General features: G+C 35.5%; 1 protein-coding gene across 3 annotated transcripts in view; it reads left to right on the plus strand.

Annotated features, from left to right (window-relative positions):
* Positions 1-17,336, plus strand: part of LOC125671776 (paladin-like) — a 136,919-nt gene that overhangs the window by 118,094 nt on the left and 1,489 nt on the right. For all 3 annotated transcript variants that reach the window (XM_048907675.2, XM_056161144.1, XM_056161145.1), the window contains 8 exons: positions 2,877-3,056; positions 5,435-5,482; positions 6,315-6,464; positions 8,278-8,430; positions 10,824-10,904; positions 12,234-12,374; positions 15,055-15,210; positions 15,479-17,336. The exon at positions 15,479-17,336 is cut by the window's right edge and continues 1,489 nt beyond it. In XM_048907675.2, coding sequence (XP_048763632.2) covers positions 2,877-3,056; positions 5,435-5,482; positions 6,315-6,464; positions 8,278-8,430; positions 10,824-10,904; positions 12,234-12,374; positions 15,055-15,210; positions 15,479-15,622 — 1,053 coding nt within the window. In that variant the 3' untranslated portion in view covers positions 15,623-17,336. The remainder of the gene's footprint in view (positions 1-2,876; positions 3,057-5,434; positions 5,483-6,314; positions 6,465-8,277; positions 8,431-10,823; positions 10,905-12,233; positions 12,375-15,054; positions 15,211-15,478) is intronic.

The following is a 17,336-nucleotide window of genomic DNA, read 5'->3' on the forward strand; positions in this document are numbered from 1 at the left end:
TCATGGGGCCACAATAGGGGATCAAAGTTTTACATACAAATATATAGGGAAAAATCTTTAAAAATCTTCTTCTCAAGAACCACTGAGCCAGAAAAGCTGAGATTTATATGAAAGCTTCCTTATATAATGCAGATTCTAAATTGTTAAAATCATGGCCCCCGGGGGTCGGATGGGGCCACAATAGGGGATCAAAGTTTTACATACAAATATATAGGGAAAATCTTTAAAAATCTTCTTCTCAAGAACCACTGAGCCAGAAAAGCTGAGATTTATTTGAAAGCTTTCTGATATAGTACAGATTCTAAATTGTTAAAATCATGGCCCCCTGGGGTAGGATGGGGCCACAATAGGGGATCAAAGTTTTACATACAAATATATAGGAAAAATCTTTAAAAATCTTCTTCTCAAGAACCACTGAGCCAGAAAAGCTGAGATTTATATGAAAGCTTTCTGATATAGTACAGATTCTAAATTGTTAAAATCATGGCCCCCTGGGGTCGGACGGAGCCACAGTAGGGGGTCAAAGTTTTACATACAAATATATAGGAAAAATCTTAAAAAATCTTCTTCCCAAGAACCACTGAGCCAGAAAAGCTGAGATTTATATGAAAGCTTCCTGATATAGTACAGATTCTAAATTGTTAAAATCATGGCCCCCGGGGATCGGATGGGGCCACAATAGGGGGTCAAAGTTGTTTTGTTTTTTTGTTGTTTTTTTGTTGTTGATATAGTGCAGATTCAAGTTTGTTAAAATCATGAACCCCGGGGATTGGATGGGGCCTCAAGGGGGCATCAAAGTTTTACATACAAATTTATAAGAAAAATCTTTAAAAATCTTCTTCTCAAGAACCACTGAGCCAGAAAAACTGAGATTTATATGAAAGCTTCCTGATATAGTGCAGATTATAAATTGTTAAGATCATGCCCCACGGGGGTCGGATGGGGCCACAATAGGGGGTCAAAGTTTTACATACAAATATATAGGAAAAATCTTTAAAAATCTTCTTCCCAGAACCACTAAGCCAGAAAAGCTGAGATTTATATGAAAGCTTTCTGATATGGTGCAGATTCAGATTTGTTAAAATCATGGCCCCCTGGGGTCGGATGGGGCCACAATAGGGGATCAAAGTTTTACATACAAATATATAGGGAAAATCTTTAAAAATCTTCTTCTCAAGAACCGTTGGGCCAAAGAAGTTCACATTTACATGAAAGCTTTCTGACATAGTGTAGATTCAAGTTTGCAAAAACCATGGCCTCCAGGGGTAGGTTTGGGGCCATAATAGGGACTACGGTTTTACATGCAAATAGATATGGAAAATCTTCTGATATGGACCAAGGTGACTCAGGTGAGCGATGTGGCCCATGGGCCTCTTGTTATATATAAGAGGCACCAAGGTCTATATAATGTATCAGTCTTGAAAGTTTGATAAAAAAAAAAATTGGGTGAGAGATGTGGCTAATTAAATCTATAGCTGAAAGCATTTTTATGCCCTCGAGATGGGGGGGGGGGGGGGGGGGGGGATATTGATTTTATCCTGTCTGTAATTCCGTCATTCTGTAATTTGATATTTCACATGAGTATTTCTTGTGACAAGATCCTTTCCATGGGTACTTAATTATCTTACCTTTGAGTTTAACCTACTTTTTGAAAATTTTAACCTTGCTAATAACTTTTGAATAGAAATGCTTGAGCTTTGATATTTCACATGAATGTTCCTTGTGACAAGACCTTTCCATGGGTACTTAACCTTTTGACCTTGACATTTGACCTACTTTTTAAAAAATTGACATTGGTCATAACTTCTAAACGGTAAATATTAGAGCTTTCATCTTGGACATGAGCATTTTTTGTGACAAAAATCTTTCTACTGGTACCAAGATATTTGTCATTGTGACCTTGGCCATCTTTGGAATTTGCCATTATGTGGGCATTTGTGTTTCACAAACACAACATGTTTGGTAAAGGAGATTCGATATTGTTCAGATGAAGGGCTACATCCTTTTCCAAGGGGAGAACATTGGGCTAGAAAAGACTAAACTTAATTCAAAACCCTCTGTACATAGTGTAGATTCTAACATGTTGAAATCAATTTTTAAGGTTGGGGCCATATTAGGAGAAATGATTTTTAAGAATTGTCTTTTCAAAAACAGGCCATGATTAGTCGTATGCAAGCATCCTCAGGTAGTTCAGATTCAAGTTTGTTTAAATCCTGGTCCCAGGGATTACGGTAGGGTCACAATAGTTTTCATAAGAAATTATGTAGGGGAAAACTTCAATAATGGTCTCTGTTGCCAGAACAGCATACTTGTATGTAGGAAATTTTTTAAAAGAATTCTTGACAAACATAGCAGGACCCAGTTATATAGATTAATTATTTTTTTTTTTTCAAATTGTGGACCCTGGGGTTAGGATATCTGGAGGGGGGGGGGGGGGGTCATGATTTAGAAGAAGGTCATGATCACTAATGGAAATAAATCGCAAAATATTTTCTAACTAAATGTTTTTAAGTACAAAGAGACTTTTGACAACCATATAATACACAAAAGTTGCTTGGAACCTGTATGTGTTTTATGATTGTATTGACAATTTCAGTGAAAAAATTCCAAAATATGAACATTATTTACTGGTACTTCAGACCCCATGGTTGCCTTTGACTAACTATGCGCCTTGTCCTCCACCAAGGTCATCCATTACAGGTCAAGGTAACAGGAAATGGAATCGCAGGCTGGTCCTTAACCATGTTACTAATTTAGGGATTGTAGAAGTAGAAATTTGCCCCAGTTTCAAGGAGCCCTTCAGGGAATATTACCATCAGTCCCTCTAGGACAGGACAGATTCAGATTTTTATGAGAAAAAATATACAATTTTACAGGGAGTAACAAAAATATCCAACTACTTGTTGAGTAAAAAGCAGGGCCATACGTTTGTGGTGCTGGTGAATCTGAGGAACGATGTGGCTGTAGAATGTGATGGAAAGACTTACAGTGTCCGGGACTCCACAATGCTGGATGAACCTGTCGTCCACCCCGGCCTTACAGTGAAAGAACTAGAGGTAAGCTAGACAACGCTGTATGAACCGGTCGTCCACCTCGGCCTCACAGCGAAAGAACTAGAGGTAAGCTAGACAACGCTGTATGAACTGGTTGTCCACCCCGACCTCACAGCGAATGAACCAGAGGTAAGCTAGTTTCTCCAATACTGCCCAGTGTAGTCGTTTTAAGACCTATTAATTTTTGTGTGGATGAGATCTGTTTTAGGGATTTTAATTCTGCACTATACAATGGACTAGGTCATTTTAGTATGGTGGGATGTTTATTGATGTAGTTTCTGCAGCAGTTTAATTATACCCTCAGACAACTTATTTGCGAAGGGGACAGCATCACTAATGTGCGTGTGTTTTTGTGTGTGTCCTTTTACAGCTGATGGACAAAATTTAAAGAAAACCCTTGCACTAAGGATTATCAAGCTTTGCATACTTCTGTAGCATTGTAAGAAGACAAACCCTATTTATTTTTAAGCAAATTGGTGAAGTTTTCTAACACCAAAGACTCAAGTGAGCTTTTCTAATCAAAATCCATTGTCCATTGTCTGTCATCATTGGTGTCGGCGTCGTAAACTTTTCACATTTTCATCTTCTCCAGAACCACTGGGTCAATTTCAACCAAACTTGACACAAAGCATCCTTGGGTGAAGGGCTTTTAAGTTTGTTCAAAGGAAGGGTCATGCCCCCTTCAAAGGGGAGATAGGCACAAATGCAAAATTGGGTGGGGTCATTTAAAAATCTTCTTCATAAGAACCACTGGGCCAGAGCAGCTGACATTTACATGAAAGCTTCCTGACATAGTGCAGATTCAAGTTTGTTCAAATCATGGCCCCCAAGAGGTAGGTTTTGGCCACAACAGGGGATCAAAGTTTTACATAGAATTATGTATAGGGAAAATCTTTAAAAATCTTCTTATTAAGAACCACTGAGCCAGAAGAGTTGAGATTTACCTGAAAGCTTCCTGACATAGTGCAGATTCAAGTTTGTTCAAATCATGGCCCCAGGAGGTGGGTTGCCCAGGGCCACAATAGGGTATCAAAGTTTTACATAGAAATATATAGGGAAAATCTTTAAAAATCTTCTTCTCAAGAGCCACTGACCCAGAAGAACTAAGATTTACATGAAAGCTTTCTAACATAAAGCAGATTCAAGTTGTTCAAATCATGACCCCCAGAGATAGGTTGGGGCCACAATAGGGGATCAAAGTTTTACATAGAAAAATATATATATATATGGAAATTCTTTAAAAATCTTCTTCTCAAGAACCACTGAGCCAGAAGAGCTGACACTTACATGAAAGCTTTCTGACATACATGTAGTGCAGATTCAAGTTTGTTCAAATCATGGCCCCCAGGGGGGGGTAGGATGGGGCCACAATAGGGGATCAAAGTTTTACACAGAAATATATAAGGAGAATCTTTAAAAATCTTCTCAAGAACCATTGGGCCAAAGAAGTTGACATTTACATGAAAGCTTCCTGACATAGTGCAGATTCAAAGTTGTAAAAATCACGGCCTCCGAGGCTAGGTTGGGGCCACAATAGGGACTATGGTTTTACATGCAAATATATATGGAAAAGTCTTCAGATATGGGCCAAGGTGACTCAGGTGAGCGATGTGGCCCATGGGGCTCTTGTTTAAAATATCACGTAATTACACTATTTAAAACTGAAATTTTATTTATGAGTTAGCAATACAGACTTCTTGATAATGTGAGTGACAGTTCAGTGTGAAGGAAAAATTAGAATAATAATGGAATGGGGAGCAAGGATTCAGTGGATGCTGGTGAATATGTAGAGAAGGACACACAGAATGTTTCTCTATAATATATAATTTTTTGTGACATTTCACATACAATTCACGTGTAATTCTATCTCATTTTTACAAAAATCTTAGGGTATATATTACCATAAATATATTTTAGAGTTATTTTGATAGTTCCTGTATTACAGTACGTTGTATAAATGGACATTACTTTAGCAAAGAAGTAGAGAAAAATCTTTGGAAATTGGTTATCGAACCTGGGACTCTAGTATTATTAGTTAGGTGATCTAACCACTGAGCTACCCCGGTCAATATATAAAGTATGGTAATATTACTACAATATAAAATTATACAAGAACTCTTCATATCAAGGAGATGAAAAAATAATGTGAGAGAAAATGTTAGAAATGTCGCATATGTCCTTAATGTATGGTGAAATTGACAATCTCAGGTTGTACACAAACTTTGAATTGGTTACCACATGACTGTCGTATATGGTATTTAGATTTGTTTGATCATGACTGTTTTATGGTAATTTTATTGAGAGTGTGTGTGTTTTCCCCGGTATCTCAATTCCTCTCCTTTTCAAAGCTCTGCATAATGAGGATCAATATCTCTTTTCAGGAAAAAGAAGAAACCTTGACGAAGATAATCAAAACCAACAAAATTCAGGTCTCTCTTGATCTCTCTTTGAAATAAAATACTGTTTACAAATAGAGTATTTATAGTGTAAATGGCTGATTATACAGTGTATATTGTTGGACTTCGATATAATACTAGAAAGAACTTAATCTGTTTAAAGTCATCTATCATATAGATCTTATGTAGGGATCAAATTGTAGTGGTTTTCTAAAATGGAAGGGAATTTTTTTTTCTTGTAAAAAGGGAATTAATATTCATTTTTTGTAGAGAAAAGAAACGTACCTTTTATTGTTAATAAAACGAGTAGTGATAAACCTCAGATAACAGCCTATTCTTACAAAGTTAGACAACTCTAAAAGTTGCTGTATTTAATGAGGGTATTAGATACCAAAAAAGTAAATGGATGCATGGGTTTATGGCAAGCCCTTTTACTATTTATTCGTAAAATAGGATATCTCTTTAAATAAGAGAGATATCTCTTTACACTAGAGATATATCTATATAAGTTGGAGATATCTTTTTACGCTAGGGAGATATCTCTTTAACCAAGAGATATTTCTTTAAACAAGAGATATCTCTTTAACTAAAAAAGATATATCTTTAAACAAAAGAGATATCTCTTTACGCTTGGGAGATATATCTCTCTCTATTTGAGAGATATCTCTTGAAAATTTTAAAAAGAGATATCTCTTGAAATTTTTTCCCGAGGTGATCATAATGACTTCTCCCTGTTGCATCGCCATTGATATGATGTAACCCTATTTTTTAACCAATCAAAATACTTTAAAAACGTTAATGTTAGTAGCAAGTGTCATGAAATGAATGAAAAGTTGAGGTACATGATGATTTTGATATGTGGCAGGTATACAACGAGTTGTCGGAGGATCCCCGTGAGGAAGAATTCAGCAGTGTGCTGACCCCATCAGAGCTGGCAGAGAATCAGAAGCTACAGACTTTGGATATGCAGTATTACAGAGTGCCTCTTCAGTATGACACAACCCCCACAGAGCAGGTTAAATAGTAGACAGCTTACTCTATCAAAGAAGTAGGATCTTTAAGGACCAAATTCTGCCCTGAGTTTTCAGTTGTTACATTGTCACCTGTCTGGCTAATTTTTTTTGTGTGTGTGGTAATTATGATTAAAGATGTAATGGAACTTACTTAAAATTGTCTTAATGCAAGAATTACAAGAGTGCTCAAAATTGGTGTTTAAGCATGGGTTTTAATCCAAGATCAGCTATCAAATTATGGTAGTTATTTCACTGTCATTATTTTGCTTCCATATCGAGAGTAAAGATATTTTTATTTCCTTTGGATGGACGCGGTGGTCTAGAGGTAGAGCGTTCGCCCGGCATGCAGAAGGTCGGGGTTCGAATCCCGACTGCAACAGACCTATGTTGTTAAAACAGGTAGTGACAGTTCCATCATTAAACACTCGGCATCAGGTGTGAATGTCACGGGTCCTCGGAGATGACCTTAAAAACAGATGTCCCAAGTCACAGTAGGTGTGACACACTAAAGAACCCTCACTGCTCAATGTCCGTATGCGCCGAGCATAGGCCTAAATTTGAAGCCCTTCACTGTTATTGGTGACATCTCCATATGAGTGAAATATTCTCAAGAGGGACGTAAAACAAGATACAATTTATTTCCTTGGGTATTTTAAAATTTTACAAACTTTTCATATTTTATAGCCAAGTTTACAATCCCGTCCCCCAAATTTTGATAAATTAACCTGATTTAAACTGCTGTGACATCATTTAATAATTTCTATCACTCACTATATAGGGATTGGTCCTGTTACTTGTTATAACAAGTAACTCAGATGTTAAAGTAATAAATAAAAAAAATCAACATGTGCATGGATTTTGTAAACTTGTGACAAAGCAATATAGTCACTAAGAATATGAAGGAAATTATGTAATATAGGTAAAATTTAACATCTCCTTTTTATGATTTTAAAATCGGTAACTCCTGAATTCTCTAAACTGTTTTGGAAACAGAATTGAAAATTGACTTTTGCAAACAGATTAAATGGTCATGACATATATACTAGGTCAAGATTGTCAACACATGTATGGTGTTTATGATGACGGAGCTGGCCTTTTTTTGCATATTCAGTATTTGAGCTATATTTCCTTACAAGCATGGATATCAAATAAATAGGGTTACTTTTTTCTAATTTGGACATTAATGAGAATACAAAAACTGATGATCTTGGACATTACAAGCACTATATCATGGCAGGATTTATTAAGTATAAAGTATTAGACAATTGGTGCATTTGAATCACTATAAAAAGATACCAAACATAAAATGTAATTCTGTAAGAATCATGTTTTCCAAGCGAGTTGAATATATTTTGACTTATATCAGTTAGTGAGGAACTCGGCTGTTAATAGCGAGCGAAGCGACGCAACAAGCTCGCCCCAATGATTATGCAATTGAGTCACATAATTTACTCTTCATCAGTTGAAAAATGATGGGGATTACCCATAATGCTGCCGGGAAAATGTCGCTGTCACTGCGGTATACATGTACTTCATTGACAACCCTGTGGATGAAACAAATGAATAGTTTAAAAAGTACCGCAAATGATTTTAAATTCCAGACAAGCTTTCCCATACCTTCGTATGTTTTGTTGTGGATAACTCCTTGATTTGAAAGAAAAACAATCGCAGTTAATGATGACGTCACAATGCACTGTTTACATCAACCGCATTACATTTCAAGTCGTGTTGTAAGATGTTATGGGTCTTCGCTCGTCTCAACGGTCACACTGTAAACATATTATGAATGTGATCAAACTTGTCTGTTTATTACAGGACTTTGACGACCTGATGACTGTGATTCGGACTCACGGCTTCAGTGAGGAACTCGGATGCAACAGAACAGCCATGGTTTACTTCTGTAGGACTGGGAAAAGTCGCACCACACTGGCTCTGGCCGTTACTGGTCTGGTCATGTGCCATTTAAGGGTAAGACAAAAGATACTTCAGAGACCCTAATCTGCTGCCAAGGCCTTTACAATATATTCATGCATGCAGTGTGTGGTGAAGACCTAGGGAAAATGGAACAATTAATTTTAATTCCCAAAAATGTATTACTTTAAATAGAGTACATTTTCTGAATTTACGTGTTGTAATAAACATTTGACACACTAAATCAGTTTTAGAGGTCATAGCCTCGGTAGTCTGATAATCCTGATGCCCCAACATGCCAGAAGCGTGATACTAGTAATGGTTCCTTTCAATATCATATTCTGGATGTTGTCTCCAAAGAGAGGTTTGATTCGTTTATTCACACTTGACAATACAGAACTTTCAGGATGTGCTGCAACAACCAATTAGAATTGACATTTATACACTGCGGTTGTGTGATCGTAACCAATTGTCGGGCAAAGTTGATATCAATACAAAATGGTGTTTTGCTAACAGAGGATCCGTAAAGAGTGATGCACAGTCCTAAAAAGAGGAAGAACGCTGACGATCTAAGACATTATTGCTGCTCAATACCTGGGTGTAAAGCAGATGGAAAGAAGAGGGCGCATTTAGATGCGTTCTCTGTTTCTTATCTATGTCAGCATAATTGTCTTTTATTTCTACGTCCTCAAGATCTATTTACCTCGCCAATTAACATAATTTAATCAAATGGACTTTCTTATAAATGCTTGTAGTGATTCCTGTGTTCGAAAGATAGCATTTTAATGCAGAAACTTGATTGCCATATTGACGTCTTCCATGCTTGTTTACTTAGTTGTTATTGTAATTTGGAAGTAACTCATTCTGTACAATGGACGTTCAACACGTGATAAAAGACAGAGTATCTTAAAAAGTCCCGTATTGTATTAAGTTGTATGATATGAGTGCAAGTTTTTATTCTGTGAGTTGGTCCGAGATTCTCAGACCTACCTGCAAATATTGTTGTAGTAAATGTTTGCTATATTCTTCCCAATCAAGGTATGAATGATAAAACCATGGATCTATATAAAATCAATATTTAAAAAAATCATTAAAAATGTTTTTTAGCACACCTGAAAGCTCAAGTGAGCTTTTCTGATCACCTGTCGTCCGTCTGTCTGTAAACTTTTACATTTTCAACTTCTTCTCCAGAACCATTGGACCAATTTTAACCAAACATGGCACAAAGCATCCTTGGGGCAAGGGGATTCAAGTTTTATCAAATGAAGGGCCACACCCTTTTTCAAGGGGAGATAATAGCAAAACAGTGAAAATACATTAACAACTTTTAAAAAAATTCCATCTCCAGAACCACTTGGCCAATTTCAACCAAACTTGGCACAAAACATCCTTGGGTGAAAGGGATTCAAGTTTGTTCAAATGAAAAGTCATGCCCCTACAAAAGGAAGATAATCACAAGAATAGGATGGGGTCATTTTAAAATCTTCTTCTAATGAACCACAGGGCCAGAAGACCTGAAATCTACATGAAAGCTTCCTGTCATAGTGCAGATTTAAGTTTGTTAAAACCATGACCCCTGGGGGTTAGTTCGGGCCACAATAAGGGATCAAAGTTTTACATGGATGCAAATATTTATGTAAAATCTTTGAAAATCTTCTTCTCAAGAACCACTGGGTCAGGAAAGTATGGATTTACATTAAAGCTTCCTGACATAGTGCAGATTCAAGTTTGTTAAAACCATGACCCCTGGGGGTTAGTTCGGGCCACAATAAGGGATCAAAGTTTTACATGGATGCAAATATTTATGTAAAATCTTTGAAAATCTTCTTCTCAAGAACCACTGGGTCAGGAAAGTATGGATTTACATTAAAGCTTCCTGACATAGTGCAGATTCAAGTTTGTTAAAATTATGGCCCCTGGGGGTAGGGTATGGCCATAATAGGGAATCAAAGTTTTACATACAAATATGTAAGGAAAATCTTTAAAAATCTTCTCAAGAAACATTGGGCCAAAGAATTTTACATTTACATGAAAGCTTCCTGACATGGTGCAGATTCAAGTTTGTAAAAATCATGGCCCCCGAAAGTAGGTTGGGGCCACATTAGGGATCAAAGTTTTACATACGAATAAATACGGAAAATCTTGAAATATGAGCCAAGGTAATTCAGGTGAGCGATGTGGCCCTTGGGCCTCTTGTTTGAAATATTTATAAAACATGACGCAATGTTAAAAATTGATGTTGCTACTTTAAAATTTTGTGATATTGTTAAGAAATTTGTAATACCAAGCTTCAAAATTTCATTTACCAAGGCAGAAAATAGTCCATGTCACAAATCGTGTTTTGGATATAATTTGTAGCATGTATTTTTTTGGTAAAAAAAACATATCTATATGCTGAACTTCTTAACTATGCATAGAACATAACTATTCTGTAATTTTAATTTTTTCAGGGTTTTCCTAAAGGATCACATGTGGGAGAGCAGGAGAGGGTGTCCTGTCCAAATGCTCAGTACACGAAAGGAGACTTCATTGTAATAATCTTAGTTCTCTCTCTTATCTTAATGCGTACTCCTTTAAAAATATAGTCCATCTGATTGAGAAGTTTTAAAAACTGCTTTACGTCATCAGCTGCTGCTGCTAAATTGTTCTGACTTATATCAGGGACATTTAATGTAGTTCCACCCTCATGTGACGTCATAAAATTTTGCAAAGTCAATGATTGGATCAGATTTATGCATGACAGGAACATAAATATTTCAAAAGTCTATGAATAATCAATTATATGTTTCAAAATATTGAATCCAAGGGCAATAACTCTGTTTTCATTAAATTATTTATCAAGTCCATTATGTGATAGATTTCCTTTATTTTCACAACATTTTGGACATTTTTTAAAGAAACAGTTGCATTAAATTGTTATGAATATTATCATATTGTTTCAACCAGTTTTTTTGAAATTTTGATAATGCTATTTAAGGAAAATTGCAATTTTCTGACGTTGATACAGGTATATGTGTGGTAGCTGATAAAAAAAAAAATGTACAAATACCGCAACATACTTATTTTATCATTTTTATTTGTTTCTAAGATATATTATTTGAAGAATCAACAATCATATATAAGATTGAACCTACAATTCTAGAAGGGTGGAATTACCTTAAATGAATTTAATTTAGAAGGTTAGGGGTCAAAGGTCAGGTCAACAGAGTTCTGCTGAAAGGAAATTTGGTCGTGATTTACTATCCCCTTGCAATTCATTGTGAGAGGAGATATAGTGATGTGAAACACTGAGCTTGTAAACACTCTACAGGCCACAATTTTTGCTCCATTGATTTCCTACTTCACATGAACTTTGTTATTACGAGAGGAAGATACCTGTTGATTTTAGGGTTCAAAGGTCAAAGTAACTATGAGACTTCATAGAAAAATCTTGCGAGGGGATATGCCCCACCTTGCGGAGCTCTTGTTTACTTTCTAACTTTTAGTGACATTTATATTTTACACATATTGCTTAGAGGTCAAAAGATCAAAGGCCAGGTCAAATGGGCATTGCTTAAAGGAAATAACTATTGACCTTTCAACCCACAGTCACAATACTTCTCTATAAACTATATTGAAAGCATGTAATACATGCAGCACAACAGACAGAACATGTAATTTTTGTACAACTCAAACTTCAGCAATGGACTCGCTTACACAACCATGATTTGAAAAAATTAAATATAACCCAAACTGTGTGAAGTGCTGAATCATGAAACAGCTAGGTCTCTAGAGAATAGTTCTCAGGTGAGAGTATTAAATCAGTCCCATTGAGACAGCACTTAAGTTTGATAACTGAATCTTCATATTAACATTGACAGATTGTTCAGAAACTTGTCCGGATGCTGCCTAATGGTCAACAAGTGAAAAGGGAAGTGGATTTCGTCCTGGACGAGTGTTTCGAGACTATGTCACCCATGCATTTTCATATTCGAGAGGTCATTTTTGTAACATACAATAAGGTAATGTTTTATTTTTCAATACATCTATTTGAATTTTCTATAAAAAGATGGAGAGATCTAAAGCTCATTAGATTTATGTTGTAGTAAAATACAGTTATAGCAAACACCCGCCGTAAAATGGCTGAAATATTGCCAAAACGGGGTAAAACCATTAAATTATAATCAATCAATATAGCAAACGCTGTTATAATGACTTGCTGCTTATAGCAAGGTGATTTTTTATTCCCCACATAGATTTTTCATCAGATTGCCTGTCAACTCAAAACTTATTTTCTAGCAAGAGTTGTTTCTCTTTGATTTATATCTTTTTCTGAACATTGATCCTTATTACCGATAACTCCATTTTAAATACACTGAATGAGCATGAACATAATTTTGCGCAAGTTATTTTGCTTCAATTTTTTTTTGTCTTTTACACATGGTGATTTGACTTATAATTTTACCACATATTGAATATCTGAAATAAAGAGTAAGTTACAAGGTATTTATTATTAGGGGGTGCTCACTATCCAATTCATCCCTCAAATATCTGGATAATTAGTTTATTACAGTAGATTAATTATAATTTAGAATGGGTATCTATCTCACTGGGGGTTCCCTTTTCTGTGTTTGACAATGATGTTTGGTTGATGACATGCACGCACACACCCTATTACTGGTAAATAAAAGAAAAACATGTTGATGCTGCAGATTTTAATACACATGTATATAGTAAGTATCCAGTGCACTGGTTCCATACAGGGATTAACTGATGTACTTTACCACCAGTCGTTGTTGCTCATTTTTCGTGACAGTGGTAAGTACTCGGGGGATTGTTAATTTGCTATTTAAACGATCAGTCATGGTGATTTGTTGCTGATTAAATCAGCATTAATGCCTTAAACCACTTTCAAATACAAAAAATTCACAAGTTGTCAAAAATCGGATTAGTATGCACGTATAAGTCAGACATAGACCTCAGAGTCAAAATTTTACCCACCCAAAAAACAAAATCCGAGAAAAACTCAACGACTATGAAGAAGTTGATTTATCAATAGCTTTACGAACATTAGAAATGAGTCTGTTTAGCTTTGATAAAAGGATGTTGTGACCTACAAACTAGAATCAAGTGACCTTGACCTCTCTAAAGATAAAAGTGTAAGTAAACACATTATTTTTCTCGGCGATTGGCAGGCATGCTCTACACTTTATTTTAATGTCTTTCATATTGGCATGGATTGTGTGCAGGGGAGTTATTAATGTTGGGGGGGGGGGAGGGGGGGGGGGGGAGGGGGGGGGGCAGTAGTACTTAGCAAAAGTCCAGTTTTAGACAGCCAGTACTTCATATGGAGACTTTATAATCTGCAAATTATAATCGTATCTTAAATTGGTTTATTTAATGTGCATGAAATATTTATTCTATAGCAACATCTCAGAACTCAACTGACTTACCACAGTTAGTATTTTTATAGTCATCCCACTTTGTTTTGGTTTTTTTTTTTTTTTTGCCCCTGCCTGTTCCCTTTGGAATGAGGGGTAGAATCAAAACCATAGAATGAAATTATTCCTGGACATCTAGTAAACAAACCCATGGACATATGGCTAAGGTCAGGGTAACAACGCTTAGGTCAGTTAGAATGGGTCTAGTTTTTATTTGATCACAATTTTAAAAAAATTATCCTGACCATACATGTATATAGCGTAGTAATTGAGAGATATTAGAAACTCATACTTGACACAAATGTTGCTTACGACCTTGAACCAAGGTCATTTGGCCATAATCAAGGTCACTTGTAAAAAGTTAGAAATATTTGTTCAAGTGATGACTTAAATACAATAATTCTCAAGGCCCTAAGTTTTTAGGTTGCCGGATGACTGTCTGGAGAGCTATTGTCATGACCCCGATGTCTGCTTCAGCGTCACACTGTAAGGAAAAAACTTTAACCTGCACTACATGTATATCTTATGAACCAAGGGGGTTAGGGTTTTGATATTTCACATATAGATGCCTCATGAAGAGACCTTTGTCCAGCCCAGGCCATTATTTTGTTATGGAGAAATATCAAAAGAGTTGAACACGCTTTTTGAGATGAAATTTTTAGAAGAGTTTAAAAGATGCACTTTTGCTACATCAACTTGTAACATGTCTAATTTAAGATAGCTATAACCTCATGTGACTTTTCAATATTAATGGTTCTAAGTAGAAAAACTATTGATTTTCACTTAATATTGTTTTGATTTAATGCAGTAACCAAAGAAAATGTATGTTGCCATCTTTTTAAAGATATGAGTATACATCAAGACCATAAAATCGCATATTTTCATTAAACAGTATAATAAATAATACGTGTACATAAGAACTGAATGAAATCACAAAATTTTAATGTCAACAGTTTCAATAAACTGCTTCTTAATAGATAAAAGTAAATTAATCGGGGATTATCAGGAAAATCACTGTATAATAGACATACATTCCTACAAAGGACACACACTAAGTAAATAAATATTTTGCCGAAACTTATGATGTCACATGAGAGTGGAGCTACCATAAGTTTTTCACAATGTGCAGTACTGGAGTAATCATTAAAACCCATGAACCTCATGTCACAGAAATGTCATGCATTTATTTAGGAAAGTACATGAAGTGATTATGATGAAGGGGGGAAAAGACTATTCATTGAAAATATAAATTTTGATTTAGATCTGTAAAGCAAAATCAGAGACAGAAAAACAACAGTTGAAGAGACAGAGTCTAGAGGCCTTGGAGCGCTACCTCTACCTGATTCTGTTCAACATGTACCTGAGATACGACAAGAAGATCAAATGGCAGCGGACATTTTGTCAATGGATGAGAGAGGTACCCTTTCATATGCTTATTGTTTCTGTTAATTTGAACATGCTACATCAATTAGTCCATATTTTTAGTCTTTCTCTGTGGTGTAATAATTAATTGAAGTCAACTTTTTTTTTTTTTTAAATGGAAGTAAATTGCTTACAGATTGTAACTTTTACAGTTTTGAGTTCTCGATTTTAGTCAAATTTATAATAGTTTAAGAAAATTCATTATTTGAAAATGTCCTCATTAAGTTAGTAATGTATACTATTGTCTGTCATTACATACTTAGGTGGCTGTCACTGCAGGGGTATTTGAACTTCTGGATAACCTGGCATTCTATGACTTTGAGAAGATACCGTCTGCATTTAAGACTATGAATGAAAGATGGAAAAACCGTTCGCAACCCATTCCATTCGCAGGAGAATTCAAGTGATATGTTCCAATAACCAATGAATTTGTGATACGATTCCTTTGTCATTTTTATCCGTGCATATGGAATTTTTTTGTAAAGTATATTAGTATGCAGATACTGACAAGATGTTTACATTAGATCATAAACACTGTCAAAGATGACCTATAAGCTGGAGGCCATATTAAAGTGGTCTGCTCATCCAATTCATTTTATTGCAGTAACGGTTCTAAACACACAATATGGCAATACTTCTTTGCAATGTCCATGTTTCCTACATTTTGTCCATCGAACACTTCTAACAGTTCCAAGAGTCCTTGGGCCACCCATTTTTCTATGTGTAGATTACGCCTTAGCTTTTGTATTTGAAAACAATATTTCTCGACCTCGGAGGATATCCTGCAATTTCCACAAAAATGCAAACTTTATTTCTATTCTATTATGAGTCGGTCGGTCCAATGAAGTGGGGTACTGTGTGGGTTATTTAGGATGCCATTTAGAGGAGACTCCAGTGGGAATTGGGAGTGTTTGATACGTACACAAAGGAAAATCATAAAAAATAAATAGATATATTTACAACGACATATGAAGTTAAACCAGGTGACTTTAATGTGATGAATACCCAAGTTTTACATTGTAGAAAAGGGGTCTAGGCAGTCTGTGGTTCAAAATAGTTATGAATGATATTACCAATCAAATTGACTGCAGCACATGCAATGTACTTGTACTTAATTTAAGGGACACAATTTTGTACTTTAACAACAGAATTATTTATTTTGATGCAAGTTAGGATGTGCATATATATTTCTATATATATACCAGTGTGTGTCTATTTCCAGAAAATCACTGTGGTCGATATTGTATAATATAGAATAAGATCTTTATGTCTTATTTTATATCTCAATAATCACATCACTTAAAGCTCATGTTGCATTTTTGTATTGATAAAGTTTGTAGGTGCATTATGGACAATCAAAACTTTTGTCAGGGTGTATATATTGAAAATCTGAATTAGTCGCATGGTACCCATATAGACATTTCCACTGTGTGATTTAAAGTGTCCAGTATCATTGTTCACAAGCTGTTTATTAAAGGAGATGTTTTTTGTTTGAATTCCACCACTGGTTGTGTTTCTTAGTGTATATCAAATGTTTTTTGAAATTTTGATGATGTTGTTGACAGGTATTGATCATTTTGATGATAATTATTGTAATCCTGTGCAATATTCTACAAGTGTTGTTCAGGTCACCTGAGTGTTCTATTGCGATTGGTTGTTGTCATTTGCTATATGTTAACATTTGAACATATTCAACTTCTTCTCTAAAATCACATGCCCATTTTTCATAAGATTGTATATGAAGCATCTAGGAAGGGGAATGAAAACTGAATTTCATGATCACTGAACCCATGGGCCTGTCTCAGGTCTAACCTTGAAAAATTTAAAAATCTTCTCTACTTCTGGACATCTTGAACAGAAACTGATTCCTTGGTTATGGTGAGCACAGAAGTATATCTAAATTGGGAAATTGATGGCCTTTGAATCATGTTGTAGTTAACCCTACCAAAGTTGTGAAATTTATAAGCCTCAGATCCCAGGGTAGGACTTTATGGATCATAAACTGGAAACTCGTGACATCGATAGAAAATATACTATTACACAAAGGTTGCTTACGACCGTAGAGCATGTCATGATCCAGAATCCTGGTCAAGGTCACTACATTTAAAAATAAAGTTCTAA

The sequence above is a fragment of the Ostrea edulis genome, chromosome 4 (genome assembly GCF_947568905.1).
Source record: "Ostrea edulis chromosome 4, xbOstEdul1.1, whole genome shotgun sequence".
In the NCBI taxonomy this organism is placed as follows: domain Eukaryota; kingdom Metazoa; phylum Mollusca; class Bivalvia; order Ostreida; family Ostreidae; genus Ostrea; species Ostrea edulis.